General features: G+C 43.4%; 1 protein-coding gene across 2 annotated transcripts in view; it reads left to right on the top strand.

Moving 5' to 3' along the window:
- Window positions 1–22,416, top strand: part of GYG1 (glycogenin 1) — a 40,896-nt gene that overhangs the window by 6,802 nt on the left and 11,678 nt on the right. For both annotated transcript variants that reach the window (XM_059884999.1, NM_001045867.1), the window contains 1 exon segment: window positions 12,013–12,139. In XM_059884999.1, the coding sequence (XP_059740982.1) occupies window positions 12,013–12,139 (127 nt within the window).

The raw sequence follows: 22,416 nt of genomic DNA, 5'->3' as shown, positions 1-22,416 counted from the left end.
AGTGAGTAGATCTTTTGACACCAGCAGGAATGACCATCCTCAACTGACATAAAGTTCAGCCCTGGATGCAGATATGGGGGTTCATCTCCCTTAACTAGTTGTAAAGTTAAAAATCACAATTTCAAATTTAAAGTTTTTGAATTAAAAATACATCTAGACGTTCATGGGATTGCTGAAATTAAGAAATTGGAATTTAAAACATTTTTGTGTGTTAGTCACTCAGTCATGTCCAACTCTTTGTGACCCCAGGAACCTTACCCTGCCAGGCTCCTCTGTCTATGGAATTCTCTAAGCAAGAACACTGGAGTGGGTAGCCATTCCTTTTTTTCAGAGGATCTTCCTGATCCAGAGATTGAACCCAGGTCTCCTGCATTGCAGTCAGATTCTTTACCTTCCCCACTAGGGAAGCCCAAAACAGTTTTAGTTAAATATTAAATTGAAATTGGGTTTTTGTTGTTGCTGTTCACAGAAATTGAATTCTGTTTAGTCATTTGAGGATTTGGAACAGCAGCTATTTGAAATGTCAATGAAAAGGAAGGAGAAATTTAAATCTCAATCTTGTTTCACTGTTTGACTAGTTTATATTCTATACCAGTAGTGCTAAACCTGGGGCGATTTGGCCCCACCCCCTGGGGACTTTTGGCAATGTCTGGAGACATTTTTAGCTGTCACAAGTGAATGGGAAGACAGGACTGGCATCTAGTGAGTAGAAGCCAGGGATGCTGCTAAACATCCTCCAACGCACGCCCCCACACCAAAGAATCATCCGGCTCAAGAGGTCAGTAGCGCCAAGGTTGAGAAATTCTGCTCAGTGCCAAGTCATTATGTGCCCTTAAAACAGTGAGCAAAAGTATCTGAGCCGTAATAAGTGGCAGCCTCTGACAGGAAGTGCATTTTTACTTTAAGCAACCTTAAGTGAGAAATAATGCGCTGAGTGCTCACTGTGGTTATGGCCAAATGTAACTTCTTCACTTCACTGACTTATTTTGTAGCTCCTGCTATTTTCCTTTCATATAAGGAATGAAAGTTATATTGGCATTTGAGTTCAAAACATGTATTTCTCTTGCTCACACAAAAATAGTTACCTTTGCACAGAAGGAAGATAAGAGTATTTTTAGCAGAAGTCCACTGTTTGTCTTAACCTTTGCGTCAGATTGTGGCTTTCTTCACCTCCTCTCATTAAATTTAAAGGAAGTAGCATAATCCTGCCAGAAATTTCATATATATTATCAGATCTAATAAGTGAGTCGCATGCTACAGTAGATCTAGCTGCCTAAAATGCACATGATTATAATTGCGTAAAGAGAATCCACTTTCTAATTTTGAAGAATACTAGATTCTGTTGTCGCAAGATCAAAGTTTGGATGCCAGTGTGCCGTGATAAATTACTGGGTTACAATTTCAGAATATAAAATGGTTTAATTAGCTGGTAGAAACCAACCTGGATCAAGTATTTTTTCTGGAACCAAGAGGTACTAAAGGAATTGATGGTCCGTTGTTAAGAAGCAAGAACGTGTAAAGAGGGCTCAACTAGAAAGCGCTTTCTGCTCTTTCAGCTAGAATCTGAAACCGCAGGCGATTCTCTCTGTGCCTGGGAGCACATTCATTATTCAGCAGCAGGGTTTCCAGGAGCTGGCCTTTCTGGAGGGTGCTCCATTTACTGGCTCGTTGGTGGCAAAGGATTTGAATTTTTTCTGTGACTCATGGAAATACCTAGTTGAAAGAGGTGAAAATTCAACTATGTAGATAGGAGCTTATGCTTATTCTTTTTTTAAATGTTATTTATTTATTTATATTTTTGACTGTGTTAGGTCTTCACTGCTGCATGGGCTTTTCTCTAGTTGTGAAGAGAGGGGGCTACTCCCTGGTGGTCGTGAGAGGACTTCTCGTGGTGGGTTGCAGTGGCTTTTCCTATTACTGAGAGGACTTCTCGTGGTGGTGGGTTGCAGTGGCTTTTCCTATTACTGAGCACAGGTTTCAGTAGTTATGGTCCCTCGGCTCGTGGTTTCTGGGCTTAGTTGAACCAAGGAACTGACGTCAAGCTCTCAATGCAAATGTCACGCCACAGGCTCTGAGATGAGCACTTTCAGGCATTTCCTTTCACTTTACCATACATTTTCTAATACCCGCAGATATCTCCCCCCACCCCCAGCCCCCAGGTGTACTGAACAGGGGTCTTCAGTCCTAGCATTTTTAGACTGATATTAAAGAAAACCTGTTTGCAGATACCTATAGCTCTGTCTGAATGTCTTGCAAGTTCTGCTTAATCTCCTCATACGTTCAACAAAAATTGATGGGGCCTGATGTCCACTGACAAGCCGCGTGGGCTGCTGATGGCTGAGTATTTGCAGCTGCTTCTGCAGCCCTTCTCATGTGAAAGAATGTGGCTGTCAAGGCTTCTAATCACCAGTCCTCTAATCACACCACACCCTTGCCTCTGACCAAGAGGATATTCCTAATATGGCAAATCATGCTAGGGACCTTGACATCTTTTTTCTTCCCCAATATCTATAGAGTGTTAGAAATTTCGAACTAGTGACTTCATACCTAACTCATGGCTGGCGTTTAATTTCCCACAATGAGGTGTCTAACTTCCTATGCTGTTAATATTTGTGGACTGTCTTGCACTTACTTCATAACCAACATTACATGTTTTCTGAAGAGTTGTACAATAACTGTTGCAAAACACATATACAGTAATATTTTATAGACTCTGACAAGATAAGGACGACTTCAGGACTTAACAGTGAGAAGGAAAAGAGGTGATGATTTTGTAGATACTAGTCAGCAGTTTTATCTCCACACATGAGAGAGTACAGTAAGGCTGATTCACTTGACTCTTCATTTGATTAAATTAATCTGGATGCAAGTTGAGATTTTTATTTCCTTTTCTCCCATGACTCCAGAGTATCCTAAATTAAGGATGCCTGTACAGTTGAAATCATTGTATGGCATCACTGACTCGATGGACATTAGTTTGAGTAAGCTCCAGGAGTTGGTGATGGACAGGGAATCCTGGTGTGCTGCAGTCCATGGGGTCGCAAAGAGTTGGACACAACTGAGCAACTGAACTGAACTGATACAGTCGAAAAGTTTAGTGCTTGACAGTTGCTGTATATTAAATTTTGTTTCCATGTGTTACCTTCAAAAACCTAAGTGAAAAATTAGAATTGATATTTTCCAATTTCAAGTATCCATCTTTTAAAAAAAATGGAATTCTTAGTGTAATCTAAATATCCTAAGCTTTTTTTGAAGTCATGACATTTTGGTGTGTAGTTGAATTTTCAAAAAAAAAAAAAATGAACAGAGTAAATTGGTGTAGAATGTTAGGTATGGTTTTCCTTCAGCAGAATCTAAAATCTGCTGTGAGGTCATTAAACTGTGTGTTCCCTATTCTGATTTTTAAGGGGTCACTGAGACCCTTAAACTGAATTTTTTTCTGTGCTTGGAAATGTAAACTGGGAGAGTACAATGAAGTTTTTAAATAATTTTAAAAGAGTTTGTTCTAAATTCTAAATTTTAAAGTGTAAAAGTGACCCCAGTGTTCTCTAACCTTTGCGATTAGTTTGGATTCAAGCTGTCCAAAAAAAGTAGTGAAGGAGAGAGATCTTCCCAGATAGTACTTGTCTTGTTCAAACCAGAGATGCTCAGAAATTCAGATGTGCCTCACCTGGTCCCCTGACTTGAAAGGTTCCACTTTGACAGGTGCTCATGGTAGGCTTTCCCCAGTGGCCCACAGACTAGGCTACTTGTGGCTACATAGGCCTTAAGCTGTGTTGGCAGTTGCTTTGAAAATTACTCTGTTCTCTTGTGTTTATATCATTCAGTAAGTAAATTTTAATGGATAGTTTGGGTAGTATATTGAATAAAGATGAAAAGCAAAAGTCATATCATGTAGCAAAATAAATGAGTACACACAGGTTTTAAGGGCTATTTTTATCTCACTGTACCTACCCATGAGTATTTTTTTTTAACTTAGCCATCTGTTTCTAGCCTCGTAACCAGCAGAGATCATGAACTCGAATAGAGACGGAAGGAAGAACTAACGTGTTCATGTGTACAGGCTCTTAGGGAGGTCATTTTACTTCTTCATTTATTCCTTAACAGTTTTGTGAAGTAGTCATTTATTTATTCATTAGTATATTAATTCAATAGATGTTTATTGAAGGCCTGCTATATGGCTGTACTGGGCACCGGCATCGATACAGTTTGGACAGCCTCTTGCCAGACAGTCTGGCAAGGTGTGAAGCAGACAGTCTATCTTGAAGCTATGGCTGGGTTGTATGAGTGTAGTTTTATGTCTTCTCTTCCAATGGATCACCACATGCTGCAACATTCATGAAAATATATCCTGGGAATGATACAGGATGGAGGAAAATATTATACTGGCTTTATTACAGATTAATTACTTAAAATGCATTGCCCTGACTAGAGAAAGCAGTTGATATATTCCTCATTTTAGAGATGAGGACACTTAAGTCTTCTATCTCTGCAGCTACTGTTTCTCCCCTCTAAACCATAATGTCTAGAAATATTTTGTCTTTTTATTGTTAAAATAGTGGATGTGTTTTATTTGATGAATGAGATATGGTTGATTTATAATATATATAAGTTTCAGGTGTACAACATAGTGAGTCACCATTTTTAAAGGTTACACTCCTCTCATAGTTATTACAAAATATTGGCCATATCCCTTGTGCCGGACAGTCTATCCATGTGGCTTATTTTATACATAGTAGTCGGTACCTCTTAACACCCTGACCCCTATCTTGTCCCCACTTTCCTTTCCCCACCGGCAACCCTTAGTTTTCTGTGTCTATAAGTTACTTTGTGTTTTTTAATCAGCAGCACAGTTGATAGTCTCAAATTGTTTTGTGGGTTCAGAAGTATTTTTGCAAATGATTAATTTTGTCTTTGTTTCTGTAATCCATTCCTATGGTATTGAAAAAAAACCATTTGAGCTCCTCATCTGGGGAAGATACTAAGTTTAAGGGCTAGGAATATATAAGTAAATAATACAGTTTTTTTTTTTATCCCTACCTGTATAAACCTTGTACACTGTATATTTTATGAGACCTTACATTTAACACCTAATTACACAATTATGTAATCGTGAATCTGATAAATTCAGCATGCTAAAAGAATCTAGACTTAGGAGGAGCTGCCTTAAATTGAGAAAGTGAAATTTAAACCACAAATAAGTGTTCCCTTGCATCTATGTAATTATTTAATAGCTTGATTATTTAAAATATTTTTTAAAGTGAGAAACAAAAGCTGAACATGAAATGGTAAAATAAATCAATCGTTCTTCGTTTAAATGGATTGAGGCCAGCGAGATGCAGTGATGCTAAGACCAGGGCTCAAAGTACCTGGATTCCCATGAGCCACCTGGGTTAATCCGATGATCCTTAGTAAACCTAATGGAAATATCCCCAAGAGATGGAACACTCACAGACAATAACTTAGTATCCTTGGCATGCTCTCTGTCGACAAGAGTGGTAACACCTGCCGAGCATGTTATAGGAATTCAGTGTTAAGGACTGAGTCACATTTTCATTTCAGCATTTGCCTATCTCTTGCTTATGTTGTTCAGTCACTAAGTCACGTCCAGCTCTTTGTGACCCCATGGACTGTTGCCTGCCAGGATCCCCTGTCCATGAGATTTTCCATGCAAGAATACTGGAGTGGGTTTCATTTCCTTCTCCAGGGAATCTTCCTGACCCAGGGATCAAACCTGCATCTCATGTGGATTCTTTACCACTGAGCCACCTGGGAAGCCCATCCCTCTCTTATAATATTAACCATATTTTGCTTTACATTGTTTGCTTGGTTTATGCTCTTCTACTCCCTGATTAGGTTGAAAACCATTTGAAAGCTGGAGCCTATTTTAGTCATCATCCTATAGTACCTATATGTAATTTATATAACCTCAGACATTTTCTATAGAAATGACATTTCTAAGAGTTACATTCTCTAATATAATAAAATTTAAAAAGGGTCATTCTCTAAAAGACCCTAGACCAGTGCTTCTCAGATTTTAATATGCAAACAAAGCATCTAAGGATTCAGATGAGCATTCTGATTCTGTGGGTCTGGTGGGATTGGGGACTTACTATTCCGCAGTTCTGTCAAACTCTCATGTGATGCCCCTACTTCTGGATCTGTGTGTTGAGCAACATGGTTTTAGGGGAACATTTCCTTGGGGCTGAGAAATTCAGGTTCATGTTTAAACCAAAATTCATCCCCCTACTCCTGCCCTGCTATTCACAGTAGGCAAGCCGGCTGCCAACAAACTATGGGAAAACACACAAAATACTTAAGCACTGAATGCTGCTGCTGCTGCTGCTAAGTCGCTTCAGTCATATCAGACTCTGTGCGACCCCATAGAAGGCGGCCCACCAGGCTCCCCCGTCCCTGGGATTCTCCAGGCAAGAATATTGGAGTGGGTTGCTATTTCCTTCTCCAATGTATGAAAGTGAAAAGTGAAAGTGAAGTTGCTCAGTCGTGTCCAACCCCATGGACTGCAGCCTACCAGGCTCCTCCATCCATGGAATTTTCCAGGCAAGAGTACTGGAGTGGGGTGCCATTGTCTTCTCCGTAAGCATTGAATAGTGCACACATTAAAAAACATAACAGCACTCAATTCTATTTCTGTCTCATAAAATAATGGACACAGTTCTGATAAGTGCTGTGATATGTTCATGTTTATCAGGTTCATGACTCTGGTCAAAAGACCTGGAAATACTGAGTGGTTGTAACGTTATCACTAGCACTTGGCCAGCCTGGGGGAAGGAAGATACAGAATTCTGATGTTTGCTTTTGTTGCAGAACAGGTGCCATGCGTCTCTCGTTCCATTTCCTTTCTCTCTGTCTCTCACCTGTGTCACCACACCCACGCTTGCTGGATCACAGCTGCTGGCGTGTCTGCTAATCACGCTTGTTGGTTCTGAGCTGATTGAGATGAACAGTGTCTTAACCTGTCAAAATAAATAAAGTTGCCTCTGGAAGCCTGACTAGAATGTACTGGACAAAAGTCCTGGGGTTTTCATTGGGAAAATTCAGCAGCCTTCATTATATCCTTGTATGTCTTATAGCAAAGACCTGCTTAGATTTGTATTCTGCTTTAAAGTGTGCTCGAGTTTAGGGACTTCTAATGAAAGGATATTGATAGCACCAAACACAGATTTTTCTAGTGAAACTAAAACATAGTTTTGTATGATCTTGAAATGTGCAGTTGTATATTTGGGAGAAGATGGTTAGATGGCTGAATTTAAAAATTATATAAGAAGCCATAGACTTCTAGGTGGTATTTAATTGTATTTTTAATCCACAACTTCTGACTAAAGGGTCACTCTTCATAGTCACATAATGAAGGCAGTGGCCATGGAAGTTTCATGGTCTATATGTTCTGTGCCCTGAGAGGTAGGGTCCTTGTTAACGGTGTAAGGATGAACCATTTGAATGCGTACCATTGATACACACATCTGCTGCCCTGTCTCTTCCACTTGTTGCTTGTTTCCTGGTCTAGCAGTGCTTCTCAGCCCTGCCATGGCACACAGCTGAGGGACTGATGGTATTCAGAGAGTACCTGAGAGTGAACGGAAGCGGCCGTTTGTGGCTGGAGGCAGCTGGCCAGGGACTCTGAGGGATCAACAAAACTCTTGACTCCTGTTTCCCAGGCTCACCCTGTTTCCCAGGCTCACCCTGTCCTGCTTTATACTTACTCTTCTGACCTTCGTGGAATCGGATTTCTTCTCTGCGTTACAATGTCGTCAGTAGTCATTTTAAGTGGAATTGCTTAATTTAAAAAGAAAAGTCTTTAAATATGGCAGGAAAAAACAAGTAGTAGAAAAAGATATGTAGTCTGATGCCTAGTTTTATGAAGTTCAAAAACAAGTGAAAACGCATGTATTGTCTGGAGATACACACTCACGTGCTCAAGGAAATCACGATGATTACAAACAAATTTCATAATAAATAGTTCCTTCTGGGATCAGGGACAGTGAAATTGGGTAAGGGAACCCCCACAGAGAATTTAAACAGTGTTGGTAATGTATGAGTTTTTCAGTTGGATATTGGGTATATTTAGTGTTGTTGTTGGAGAAGGCAATGGCACCCCACTCCAGTAGTCTTGCCTGGAAAATCCTATGGATGGAGGAGCCTGGTAGGCTGCAGTCCATGGGATCGCTAAGAGTTGGGAACGACTGAGCGACTTCACTTTCACTTTCCACTTTCATGCATTGGAGAAGGAAATGGCAACCCACTCCAGTGTTCTTGCCTGGAGAATCCCAGGGACGGGGGAGCCTGGTGGGCTGCTGTCTCTGGGGTCGCACAGAGTCAGACACGACTGAAGCGACTTAGAAGCAGCAATGTGTTGTTGTACGCTTTATAACCTACACATATATTTTTCTTTTGATAATATACTTCATACTGAAAATAAATAAGTGAAAAATGGAAAGAAAAGGTCTTGGCACAATTCTCATTCTTCCCCAATTGTATTATTAATATGCTAGAATTACAAAAATAATGTAACAATATTAAGGAAAAGTTGGAGTGAGGGAACATCGGTAACACCAATCCCCTCACACTGCTACTGTTGTTGGATTTATGATCTTCTGGTAGGAATGTGTATGTTCTTGGGGCTTCCTCAGTGGTAAAGAATCTGCTTGCCAATACAGGAGACCCAGGAGATGAGGGTTCGATCCCTGGATTGGGAAAATCCCCCAGAAAAGGAAATGGCAACCCACTCCAGTATTCTTGCCTGGAGAATTCCATGGACAGAGGAGCCTGACGGGCTACAGTCCATGGGGTCACAGAGAGTCATACACGACTGAGCACGCACTCGCACACACACACACACACACACACATTTATGTTCTTAGTTATAATCATAATATGTCATTGTTTATTTTTATATTACACAGTATATTGATGGTCTTTATAACCACTGGTTTTAATGGCTGAATAATGTTCAGGGAGTGGTTCAGTTCAGTTCAGTCGCTCAGTCGTGTCCAACTCTTTGCGACCCCATGAATTGCAGCACGCCAGGCCTCCCTGTCCATCACCAACTCCCAGAGTTCACCCAAACTCATGTCCATCGAGTCGGTGATACCATCCAGCCATCTCATCCTCTGTCGTCCCCTTCTCCTCCTGCCCCCAATCCCTCCCAGCATCAGAGTATACTAACCACTCTTCTGTGGTAGAAAATTCAAGTTGTTTCAGCTTTTCTGCCATTTATGTCCTTCTTCATGGTTCTTTTTTTCATTCTACAAATAACTTACCCATGTGTAAGGCATTCTGCTAGCTGCTAGAATTATAATGATAAGCAGAAAGAGCCATAATCTCTGTCCATGTGGAATCTAGAATCTAATGACTAACAGTTCTTGATGGCATTTTGCATTTTAGTCACATTAATTTTTGAACTTTAAAAAAAGTTTTTTGACTGAATTGTAGATTTACATGCAGCTTTAAAAAATGTATAGAGAAACCCCACATATACTTCATTCACACAGTTTCCCCCAATGGTAACGTCTTATAGAATTGTAATTCTGCAACAGGAATTGATGCATTGACACAGTCCACCAACCTTGATTCTCTGTTGAGCTACTTGTCCCTTAAGTAATGGAGGCCTATCAGAACTTTCTGATACAGAGAGATCACTCCATGTGAGGTCACTCCAGACAGTTGCTCAATGATGCCTTTGATCCATAGAGTTGATCGAAGGCATTTGGAAAGGATGGGACACACAGGATAGGTAAGGTACATTTGGACTTTAAGCCTAATGCCCTGATCTTACTACTTAGCTCTCAATATTAAATACATCTCCAGATCTTTAAAGTCTTTTTCAGAACCAAGAAAAATCAAATAATAATGACAGCCAATTCAGGTATGTTTAGAAAGGAAACTAGGTCTTAGTGCAAAGCGAACCAGGAAGGGAAGTATCTGGGGGGTTTACCAGCCTTGCACTTTGAAAGAGCAGGATTCTGCTTGCCTGTCGCCCTCCCTCCCTCCTAAGCACACGTACACACACCTGCACACACCTATGAACACCTGTACACCTGAGCTGCTATTCTGATTCACGGGAGACTCTGGTTCTGGGTGTTTCTTAGGCTCATGAGCCTAAGGTGAGAAGCACGTGGGTTCTGTAGTTGAATGTGTTTTGAAGTGATGGAGAAGGCAATGGCACCCCACTCCAGTACTCCTGCTTGGAAAATCCCATGGATGGAGGAGCCTGTTAGGCTGCAATCCATGGGGTCGCTAAGAGTCGGACACGACTGAGCGACTTCACTTTCACGCATTGGGGAAGGAAATGGCAGCCCACCCCAGTGTTCTTGCCTGGAGAATCCCAGGGGCGGGGCAGCCTGGTGGGCTGCTGTCTATGGGGTCGCACAGAGTTGGACACGACTGAAGTGACTTAGCATAGCAATGACTTTTTGGTTACTTGTGTGTTTATGACTTAGGTCTTGCTCTTAGCTGTTGAGATTTTTATTGTTTTATTTCTTTTAAACGAATGGCATGGTCCTCACTATCTAAGCAAAGTGTGAGGTCCAGGAACCCCCAGGGTCTGAGCAGTCATCGTGCTAGGTGTCTGTGGCTGCTGTTGACGTTAGCCCAGTGAGGACTGACCTGCCTGGAGGTGTGTTTCGTGGCGGAAGGGTGCACCAGGGTGCCATGGCCTGCTGTCCATCAGCCTTCCATCAATGCTGGGGGCTTCAGAAGCAATTCTACTAAGTTTGCTCTCTTTTGCTTTTGACTTTTTCTGTACCATTTCTCTTTCTTTAAAAAAAACATGTGCCATCTGACCTTTTAAAATATTTTTATTTATTTGTTCATTTGTTTATTTTTGGCTGTGCTGGGTCCTTTTGCTGTGTGGGCTGCTCTCCAGTTGTGGTATGTGGGCTTCCCATTGTGGTGGCTTCTCTTGTTGCAGGGCATGGGCTCTGGGGTGTTCAGACTTCAGTAGTTGTGGCTCCCAGATTCTAGAGCACAGGCGTAGTAGTTGGGGTGCACGAGCTTAGTCGCTCCCCGGCATATGGGATCTTCCTGGATCAGGGTTCGAACCTGTGTCCCCAGCATTGGCAGGCGGATTTTTTTTTTTTAATCACTGAGCAACAAGGGACACCCTGTCCCATTGCTCTTTAACCTAAAGTCCAAAATCTTTAACCGAGAACAGTCTAAAATCGAAGCCTGGGGTGGTCTAGTTGTGGCCTACCCCTTGGAGGCCCACCTGGTGCCAGGTGACCCCGCCCTACTCTGCAGTCCACTTACCCAGGCCGCCTTCCAGGTCTTCTTTCCATAGCTGCACGTTTTGCCCTCCTCAGGTCTGTGGTGCTGTGTAAGTGTTCTGCTTGGATCGCCATCTGCCCACCTTCTCTCCAGCTGCAGTTGTCAGCCCGCCTGTGCATCCCTCAGACACCCTGTGTATGTAGGCAGTTCTGGCTTACATACAGCATCCGCAGCCTGTCAGACCAAGTCTCAAGCCACTGCCACGTGCCTCATAGCACTCAGAACTTTGCCTCACTGCCCTCATCCCCATTTGCGATGGTGTTGTGGATTCTTGATTTGCTGATAGTGGTGCCTCCCACCCTACCCAGACTGTCCTAGAGATGATGGCTCTGTCTCTGCCCACAGCTGATTCTCTAGTGCCTGGGCTGGTGTCTGGCACATAGTAGCTTCTCAGTGAATATTTTCTCAATTAATTAACTCAGGGAGATGGCTGCCCTCTAAAATGTCCTTTGGGAGCATGACATAGAATTTGTTATTTTAAAAATGGAATTAGTGGGAATTTCCTGGCAGTCCAGGGGTTAGGACTCTGGGCTCTCACTTCCGAGGGCCTGGGTTCAATCCCTGGTTAGGGAACTAAAATCCCACCAGCCTTGAGGCACGGCCAGAAAAAAAAGCCAAAACAAAAAAAATAGAATTAGCCTATTTATAAAGGTCCAGTTATATATTCCTGTAAAATTACTGACCTGTCCTTGAAGTCCGTGACTGTAATTTGTTTGTTTCTTTCAGGTGGGGACCAGGGTTTACTGAACACGTTTTTTAGCAGCTGGGCAACAACAGATATCAGAAAACACCTGCCATTTATTTATAACCTAAGCAGCATTTCTATATACTCCTACCTCCCAGCATTTAAAGCGTAAGTGCAAGGGGTTTAACTGTGGTGTGGGATGGTGAGGGCAGGGGGTGCGGTTCATATTTGGGGAGGGGGGGGTGCCTCAGTGTCATTCTTGGGGCAAAAACAGGTGGAGACTTTGAGGAAAGTCCTTTCTCTCATAAGAAACTTGGCTGTGATGGAGAGGGGCCTTGCTGGTATTCATCACTTTACGTTTGGAGGAACCCAGAGGGCACTTTGCTGCCTGTGGGAAAAGGTTCCCATTGGTTCCTGGAAGCCAGGCCCTCTGATGAATCATCTCTCTGACACGGTCAAGAACACTTCTGCCTTGTACAAGCTGTTGAGCCTCAGCTCTCTAAAATGAGAGTGTGAACAGCTCCCTCTGAGGTTGCGGTGGGGGTGATATAAGATGAGTGGTGTCATGGTCAAGCGCAGGGCCTGTGGAGCTGGCCTCCTTCACTTCACATCTTGGAGAAGCCACTTCCTGGATGGTTACTAGTTACTGAAGTCGCAGCTTAGTAGAAGTCGTGCTTGTTACTGAACGCTCATCCTCGGTGTCCTCCAAAGGTTATTGTGAGCACTAAGGGAGGTGGCTCGGTCAGTCAAGAGTCTGCCAGCACTGTTTATAATAGCCAGGACATGGAAGCAACCTAGATGTCCATCAGCAGATGAATGGATAAGAAAGCTATGGTACATATACACAATGGAGTATTACTCAGCCATTAAAAAGAATACATTTGAATCAGTTCTAATGAGGTGGATGAAACTGGAGCCTATTATACAGAGTGAAGTAAGCCAGAAGGAAAAACATAAATACAGTATACTAACGCATATATATGGAATTTAGAAAGATGGTAACAATAACCTGGTGTACGAGACAGCAAAAGAGACACTGATGTATAGAACAGTCTTATGGACTCTGTGGGAGAGGGAGAGGGTGGGAAGATTTGGGAGAATGACATTGAAACATGTAGAATATCATGTAAGAAACGAGTTGCCAGTCCAGGTTCGATGCGCGATACTGGATGCTTGGGGCTGGTGCACTGGGACGACCCAGAGGGATGGTGTGGGGAGGGAGGAGGGAGGAGGGTTCAGGATGGGGAACACATGTATGCCTGTGGCGGATTCATTTTGATATTTGGCAAAACTAATACAATTATGTAAAGTTTAAAAATAAAATAAAATTTAAAAGAAAAAAAAAAAAAAGAGTCTGCCTGCAATGCTGGAGACCAGGGTTTGATCCCTGGGTTGGGAGGATTCCCTGGAGAAGGAAATGGCAACCCACTACAGTATTCTTTGCCTGGGAAATCCCATGGACAGAAGAGCATGGAAGGCTGCACAGTCCATGGGGTCACAAAGAGTCAGACATGACTGAGCCACTCAGCCTACCCAAGGGAGGCAATCCTGTGAAGAGCTAAGAGAGGCTGGCCTCCCTTTGTTGTTGTGGTTCAGTCACCAAGTCGTGTCTGACTCTTTGTGACCCCGTGCACTGCAGCACACCAGAATTCCCTGTCCCTCATCAACTCCAAGAGTTTACCCAAGTTCATGTCCAGTGAATCAGTGATACCATCCAACCATCTCGTCCTCTGTCGACCCTTCTCCTCTTGCCCTCAATCTTTCCCAGCATCAGGGTATTTTCCAGTGAGTCAGTTCTTCGCATCAGGTGGCCAAGGTATTGGAGTTTCAGCTTCAGCATCCGTCCTTCCAATAAATATTCAGGGCTGATCTCCTTTAGGATGGACTGGTTGGATCTCCTTGCAGTCCAAGGGACCCTCAAGTCTTCTGCAACACCTCAGTTCCAAAGCATCGATTCTTCGGCCTCCCTTAGCATTTAGTAATAGCAGGCGATGCGTCCTCTCTGGGAGGTGATCCAGCAATGCAGGCAGTCTCCCAGCCCGAGGAGCAGCGTGTGTGTTCTCATTCTGCCATTTCCGTGCAGCGTCGGGAAGGCTCTTGGCTTCAGTCCACCATATGTAAAAGGAGGAGGGAAGTAAAAACCTCCCTCGTCAGGCTGTTGGGATAAAGCAGTTCATATACATAAAGTGCTCAGCGGACATTTGCTGTTTTTGCAACGTGCTCATTTCACACTGTTCCCTGTGTATTTCTAATTCAGCAGCTAATACAGCCCAGTTAACAGCGCTTGTCTCCCAGTGAGGGCCAGGGCGCTGTCCTTTAGGCTCTGACTCATTCGTGTGCAACCAAGATGATGATTCAGGCTTCTTGAGCAGAGGCCAAGCTGTCAGGTTGATCCTGAGACGTAGCCGTGAGCAGCGACACTCTGCTGAGTTGGGCTAGGCTCGTGATCTCTGTATCCCGCATGGGCGTTCCTGAGTGAGCAGAAAACAAAGGGTCTTTCACGCCTTGTGTTTCATTATCCAAAGTCCCCTCTAGATATCTTGCCCCACGGTAATGAGCATGCCTGGGTTTTTGAGGCCAAAATGTTTCCTTTTGTGTTCTTTTCTGGGCAAACTCTGTCAACGTTACCCAGCTAAAGATTACAAGTATTTTGTGTTCTTTCCTCCCTAACTGTTCTCTTGGAGTGTGTGTCTCTGACATATTGCAGCCTCTTCCTTTCTAGAACAAAACAGACAGCCTCTCAAACCTACCAACTGTGGTCTGAGTAAGCAAACAGAGCACAATTCACTGTCAAGGGATGAAATAGGAGATGCGTTATCTCTGCCTCTAGTCCTTGGCCTTGTGAGGTACAAGCCTGTCTTGCTTGGAAGTGTGGACTTGATTTTCTCTAGTTTTGCTTTTAGTTTCAGATATACAGCAAAGTGATTATTTTTTTCAGATTATATTCCAATAAAGGTTATTACAAGATATTGAGTATAATTACCTGTGCTTTACACTATATCCTTGTTGATTTTTTTGATGTATAGTAGTTTGTTAATCGTAAATTCCTAACTTGTTCCTTCCCCTCCCTGTTCCCCTTCAGTAACCGTAAGTTTGTTTTCCATGTCTGTGAGTCTGTTTCTGGTTTGGATATAAATTCATTTGTATTATTTTTTAGATTCTATATATGAGTGATAACATAGAATATTCGTTTTTGTCTGACTTACTTCACTAAGTATAATATTTTCTCTGTGCCTGATTCTTTGTAACCCTTATTGCCTCATAACTAAAAGTGTTCCTACAAACCGTGGTCACTTTGTTGGTCACTCAGTCATGTCCGACTCTGCAACCCCATGGACTGCAGCACACTGGGCTTCCCTATCCTTCATTGTCTCTCAGAGTTTGCTAAAACGCATGTCCACTGAGTCGGTGATGCCATCCAACCATGTCATCCTCTGTCGTCCCCTTCTCCTCCTGCCTTCTATGTTTCCCAGCGTTAGGGTCTTTTCCAGTGAGCCAGCTCTTCAAATCAGGTGGCCAAAGTATTAGAGCTTCAGCTTCAGCATTCAGTCCTTCCAATGACTATTCAGGGTTGATTTTCTTTAGGAGTGACTGGTTTGATCTTGCTGGCCAAGGGGCTCTCAAGAGTCTTCTTCAGCACTATAGTTTGAAAGCCCTCTAGAACTGAATTGCTCTATAAGAGGGCAGTTGCTTAATTTAATTGACTAGCTTCAGCTGGGCAAGCAAAGGTGCGCGTGCAAAAGAGAAAGAATCATTAGTGGTGTGAGCAATTCTGCGCCTCCTTCCACTCAAGTCTGCTCATCGAGCTTGTATCCTGAGATGACTGTACTGGGGAAACATGAATTTGACATCCTCCCAATTGGACTTGGTTCCCAAACCATGTTGATGCAGAGTTTAAAGATTCATATTTTTCATGTAACATGGCCTTATTTCCACTCTGGTTCATTCAGAGATTCCCTCTGATTTTCATTTTCCTACCAACGTTGAACTTACTGTCCTTTTAGTGATAAGCCTGGTTTGCACAGACATTGCTTGTGTTCATTTTATTTTGACAAAGAACAAGAAGCAGGTAGAGCCGAGTTAAATTATTTAGGGAGAAGACAGACTGACTTGCTGGAATCTTGGCCGCCTCTCTCAGAATCCCAGTGGTTTTTATATCCTCTAAATGAATTTCCCAGCACAACAGTTTGGGATCTAAATTACCAAAATGGTTAGGATGGTTTCTTCTTCCTGACTCTAGAAATGAGTGCTAATTTTGGACATCTGCTTGGTGTATTGCCATAACCGTAGTGTAGATGACGCACTGGGAGGTTAGGAGCAGCCCCATCACTAGCTCGACGTCAGCTGGCGTGTGACCTGACGGGAGTTAACACTGCCTCCGTGCTGCTCTCCCTGGGGGGTGTCGGCTCCACAGTTTGGTAATGAGGCTTCTCAGAGAGATGCCTTCCCTTTCCCCATTGCTAGTTATTTAGGGAAGTGGAAACCAGATCACAGAACTCATTTTCCCTTCCCTTTGCCAGAAAATTCTTTTGTTTTATTTTGCAGATATCCGTCTCCAGAGAAATTTTTCCTTACATTTTTGTTACAACTGGGAATGGCTAAAAAGGCAGGCAGTTACATTTTCTTTTTTGTTTTAAGTTAATATAAAATTGTGGCCCAAATCTTTGAAGCTTCCCTGGTAGCTCAGTGGTAAAGAATCCGCCTGCCAATCCAGGAGATGTGGGTTTGATCCCTGAGTCAGGAAGATCCCCTGGAGAAGGAAACGGCAACCTACTCTAGTATTCTTGCCTGGAAAATCCCATGGAGCTTGGAGGGCTGTGAGTCCGTGGGATTGCAAAGAGTCTGATACAGTTTAGCAACTAAACAGCAACACAGTCAGTCATGAACTCTTGGGCTGCCATCGCTACCTGACCAAGAACCCTGTGCACCGCTGAGAACTCAGCTGGGCTCAGGATAGCCTTGCTGGCCTCCAGGACCGAGTGGCTCCGTGGTGTGCTGGCCTTCCCCAGGGCAGCACAGGTGGTGGCAGGTGGGATGAAACTAAGGAGTGGTTTAGAGGCTTCATGGAAGAAGTCAAGAATTTGGCCCCCCACTCCTAGCAACCGTGTGCCTTGAGAATGCCGAGACAGTATTTAGATGCCCCAGAGTCTCAGCACCTTGGATGTCTTACAGCAATGTAGGCTTTGCTCTTCCATGAAGTTTCTGCAAAAGGACAGCCTGACATGAATCAAAATGAACGTGAATTTGAGCCACAGGGGTAGCATATCTAAAGCCTTTCTCTGCAGACTGTTTGGGCAGAACAGAGCACAAAGGAAGCAGATGTACTAGTTTTACCACTTTGAATGGATTCTCAAACATAGCTTCTGAAAAACCAAATTAATAATATTCTCTGTAACAAAAGATCCTGTTTAATACTGCATAACTTGAGAACCAAAATGCTTGGCTTAGAACTTTTCAATTAATTTGTAATGTATGTGCTGAAAAACAAGCTCATAAATGTATTTCTTAATGAAATAATATTTCTGAAAGTGCCTCGCATAATGTTTGGGAAATAGCAGGCTCCTAGTTAATATTCGTTTCTTTATGTTTTCTCCATCTGGAGGGCCTGTTTTATCCATATAGCATAGATTTTGGCTTGTACATAATGCTGGGTAAAATCTCATTAGTCTTTTTAAAATCAGCCATTTAGTTCCATTTTTACTTTCTATTAAATCCATTGACTAAAAGCTGTTTCTGTTATATTATGCTATATAAAATTGACCTAAAGCAAAGATAAAGAATTCTATGGTATTGTTTCAAACCGCCATACATTTTAATTGGTCGAATTGATTGAATAAAGAAACTTGATTTGTCAAATAATTTCCAAATAAATATTTTTAACTTACCCTTTTTCAGTTCAGTTCAGTCAGTCAGTCATCTCCGACTCTTTGCGACCCTATGAATTGCAGCACACCAGGCCTCCCTGTCCATCACCAACTCCCGGAGTTCACTCAAACTCACGTCCATCGAGTCGGTGATGCCATCCAGCCATCTCATCCTCTGTCATCCCCTTCTCCTGCCCCCAATCCCTCCCAGCATCAGTCTTTTCCAGTGAGTCAGCTCTTCGCATGAGGTGGCCAAAGTACTGGAGTTTCAGCTTTAGCATCATTCCTTCCAAAGAAATCCCAGGGCTGATCTCCTTCAGAATGGACTGGTTGGATCTCCTTGCAGTCCAAGGGACTCGCAAGAGTCTCCTCCAACACCACAGTTCAAAAGCATCAATTCTTCAGCGCTCAGCCTTCTTCAGAGTCCAACTCTCACATCCATACATGACCACTGGAAAAACCATAGCCTTGACTAGACGGACCTTTGTTGGCAAAGTAATGTCTCTGCTTTTGAATATGCTGTCTAGGATGGTCATAACTTTCCTTCCAAGGAGTAAGTGTCTTTTAATTTCATGGCTGCAGTCACATCACTTCATGGCAAATAGATGGGGAAACAGTGTCAGACTTTATTTTTGGGGGCTCCAAACTTACCCTTTAACTTGAGTTTAAATATGATCTAAGACCTGGCCTAGTGATCTAATCTCAGAAACTATATCTACAGACCCAAAATATTTCTTTCCATTTGTTTACTGCTTTAGATGTTTCGGAGGATGTTCATATCCATTATTTCTTTCCCAGAAATGTAGCTTATTCACTAAAACCTTTTCTAGCCTCTTTAAAGTCAGTATTTTCTGAAAGTGAAATTGAACCTTTGGTGTCCTCATTTCGGTTGTGTACACATATTTCTGATGTGGTTGTTTTTCCCTGATCCCTAAGAGACCCCTGGCTCCAGTTCTGCCTGGAACTGCTGTCATTGAAGATATAGACCATCTGTGTTCATTTCTTTCCACACTCCTCCATCTTCACCTAAAACCCTGAGGAGCTGTACTTGGTATGGCTCTTATTTTTTCATCCATTTGTTGTCTTCTTACTGATTATCCAGCATGGAGCATATGGAGGGTGCCTGCCTTCTGCTCACAGAGGACCAGAAGAATGAATGAGGGTACTGTAATCTAATCAATGTGGCAAATGCTTAAGCATGCAGAGCTTCCTGTACATCCCATGGTACAGTCCAGCATGGTTTGAGTGTCGAAGAATCAAGTCTGTGGTTCCACGGATGTCTTCTTTCTCCTTTCTGGGTGTCAGGGGTGCCTGCCGGGCCCCAGGTGCCCCATGTCTCAGCATAGCCATCGGGTTGTTCTGACTTCACCTCTAAGCACCTGTCGGGTGGTCTGTCCTCAGATCTTACTGCTGCAGCCCATTCTGCTACCCGGGTCCTCATCATGAAGCGGGAAGCTTCCACGACAGTCCCATTGCAGCCTTCAGAGGCTGCTCTGACAGTAGGCACAAAAGGGTCTGAGGACATGGGCAGGACTCTGAGAAATGCTGTCTCACAGGAGAGGGAGCTCGTGGGAGGGGAAGAACGTGGGGATTGAGTGGAAGATTCGGGCTCTTCAGAGGTCTCAAGCTGGTGGGCTACAGACTGTATTTGTCCCACGGATATGTTTTGTCTTCCTAACATAATCTTTTTTTTAATTTTCTCAGTTATTAATGATTAAAATTAGGGAATTTCACATGAAATGCAAATTTCCAAGTCCTTAAAAAAAAAGGTCTTTAGCAGGATGTGGAAGAAGAATGTCAAAGATATTGTTACCAGCATGGGACCTAAGCAGCTGGAGCAGAGGAGCTGCCATTTCCCAAGATGGGGAAGACTGTGAGCAAAGCCGGTTATTAGGAGCAGGGACTGACCAGAGATGTATCCAGTGTGTGAAGTTGTGGGGCAAATATTAAGTTCAGGAGAGAGGTCGGGTAAGACATTGCCACACGAGTGTCAGCATATAACTGATATTTATAGCTGGGAGACAAGATGATATCAGCAAGAGAGTGGTTATGATACAGAAGAGTCCTGGAGACTGAGCCCTGAGACGGGAAAATGTGGAGCCATAAGAACAAGAGACCAAGACCAGCAAGGCAGGAGGAAACCCTGCAAAGTGAGGTTTTGCACAAGCCAAACAAAGAAAACATTTCAGGAGAGGGGGCAGTGATCCATCCATGTCAGTGCTATGGTAAGCCAGGTAAGAGGACCGCTGAGAAGTGGTCCTGGACCTAGAACGTGGGGTCACCAGTGACTTTGGCAGGGACACGTCTGGTGGAGGGTGGAGGAGAAAACCTTACCACAGCAGATCCTAGGGAAGGGAGAATTGGAACCCTTCTGAAGCATTTAATTAAAAGAGAGAAGAGAAAGGGACTCCTAACTGGATGGGAATGATGGACCAAGAGACAGTGGTGGTGGTGGTTTTTTAAGATGGAAGCAGTTACAGCGTGTTTGTGTGTTGATGGAAATGATCCAGGAGGGGGAGAGAGCCCTGAAAAACCTGGAGGGAGACTTGCTGAGTGATGCCCTTGAGAAGGTGAAAAGGAATGTGTCTGAGTGCACAGGTGGAGAGGTTGGCTTCAGACAAGGGGAGGACGGTTGTGTGGGACGGATGCAGGTAGGTGGCTGTGGTTTTTTGATCGAGTGAATGAATGAGCAGTCAGCCAGAAGAGACTGAGAGTGACACGCTACCCCCAGGAGAGTCTCCCTAGTGACCTTACCTCATGGGGCTCCCTCTGCTACTTTGTGAAGAGTAGCCAATCAGGTAGGTGGCGGAGTTGACACGGTCCAAGTTGAGGTTTTTTTTTTTTTTTAAATATTTGTTTGTTTATTTATGGCTGCACTGGGTCTTCATTGCTGCGTGTGGTCTTTCTCTAGATTCAGTGAGCGGGAGCTATTCTTCATTGCGGTGTGTGGGCTTCTCATTGCAGCGGCTTCTGTTGTTGTGGAGCACAGACTCTAGGGTGCAACAGGCTCAGTAGCTGCAGTGCTTGGGCTCAGTTGCCCCGCAGCATGCGGGGTCTTCAGGTGGGGAACCTGTGTCCCCTGCACTGGCAGGTAGATTCTTAGCCCCTAAACCACCAGGAAGTCCCAAGTTGAGCTTATTTAAGTCTGGGTTTGAGTACTGATGTTGTTGGCATTTCCAGGGCACAGTTGGAAGGGTTATTTAATTTAGCTTGAAAGCCAAAGAAAGATTGGGTGGGTCCCTGGAGGCTGCAGTTGATTGTTGCTGGGTAGCAGCTGTCTTCTGGTGATGGGAAAGGCACTCACCCCATGACCCCCCTCACCAGCTCCACTCTCTACATGACCAGCCCACCCCATGGGCACTTGGCTTTAGAACTCTTGATCTAGATTGTGAGTGGGTAAGAGGAGGAAATTTTTGGTGAGAGAGGAGAGGTGGCTGGCTGATCGACTGTGGGAATCGGTTTGGGTTTGTGTGTGAGAGGGAATCCGAGAAGATACGAAAGTGAGTAGCCACAGATCAGAGAGCATGAGTCACTGAAATGGTCCGAGGATGATTGGCACGGCGGCCACATTTCCTAGGGAAGGATTGGGCTGGCAGTGCTGCGTGTCTCTTCCTGGAACCTGCGTGAACAGTGCACGCAAAGAGCTTCGTGAGAATTGAAATTGCTCCTGTGTGCACCGTCATGGGTTAGTTCCCATTCTGCTCTGGCCAGTCCTGTCGTCTCATCCACACCTTACCGGCTGCATTTCTCAACTGCTAAACTGGTCGTGAAAATTCTATCTGATCTTTTGGTAACACCAGGTCACAGGGATTATTTTAACGGCTAACCTAAGCAGTATTATTGCTGGCTTGGGTTCAAACTATGTCTTGTGATCTGGACGTCACTTTTGAGATTCTATCAAGTTAAAATTAGAACACTTATTTTAAGAGATGTGTGCAAGCTGAGACAAATCCCCAGTAGTGGGTCAGAATGAATGGCTCTCAGTAATTTAGAAACAATTGTGATATGTACCCATTTTTTTTTTTTCCTGGCTGGTAAAATTTGGTGGATAAATCGGGCAGTGAGTCAGTGATTCTTCTGGTTATCCTTGCACTGAATCGAGGTCAGTTGAATTTGATCTTCTGATATTAGCATGTCCCCTTCTTGTTCACTGCCTACTTTGCTTTTGACTAAAAAAGCGACCTAAATTTTGACTGTCGTACCTGTTTGGCCTTTGGTAAGGGAGAGAGATACCACCAGAAAAATACTCTGGGTTTCTCTTCTCTAAGAAACACCCCTCCCCCAAATTTGCTTTTAAGCTAAATTGTTCTTTTAAGCAGAAGTAATTTTCCCTTTTCTTATGACCTGTGCCCACTGTTATTTCATTTCACATGGTTATTTTGGACTTTTTATAAATGGCTGAAGAGTAAGTTGGTTAAAATGATAGAAAATGATTTTTAAAAACAGTCCTCAGGGAACATGATTGTGACAAACATAATTACATGAAATCCATATCTAGATGAATGGAAATTCCAGATACAAAAACTGAGACCTTTTGCTCATCTCTTTTGCCAACAGACTGTTTTATCATGAAAGCTAATA

Source organism: Bos taurus, chromosome 1 (genome assembly GCF_002263795.3).
Source record: "Bos taurus isolate L1 Dominette 01449 registration number 42190680 breed Hereford chromosome 1, ARS-UCD2.0, whole genome shotgun sequence".
Lineage (NCBI taxonomy): Eukaryota > Metazoa > Chordata > Mammalia > Artiodactyla > Bovidae > Bos > Bos taurus.
Note: the sequence above shows the minus strand (reverse complement) of the source record. Positions and strands in the feature narration are given on the sequence as shown.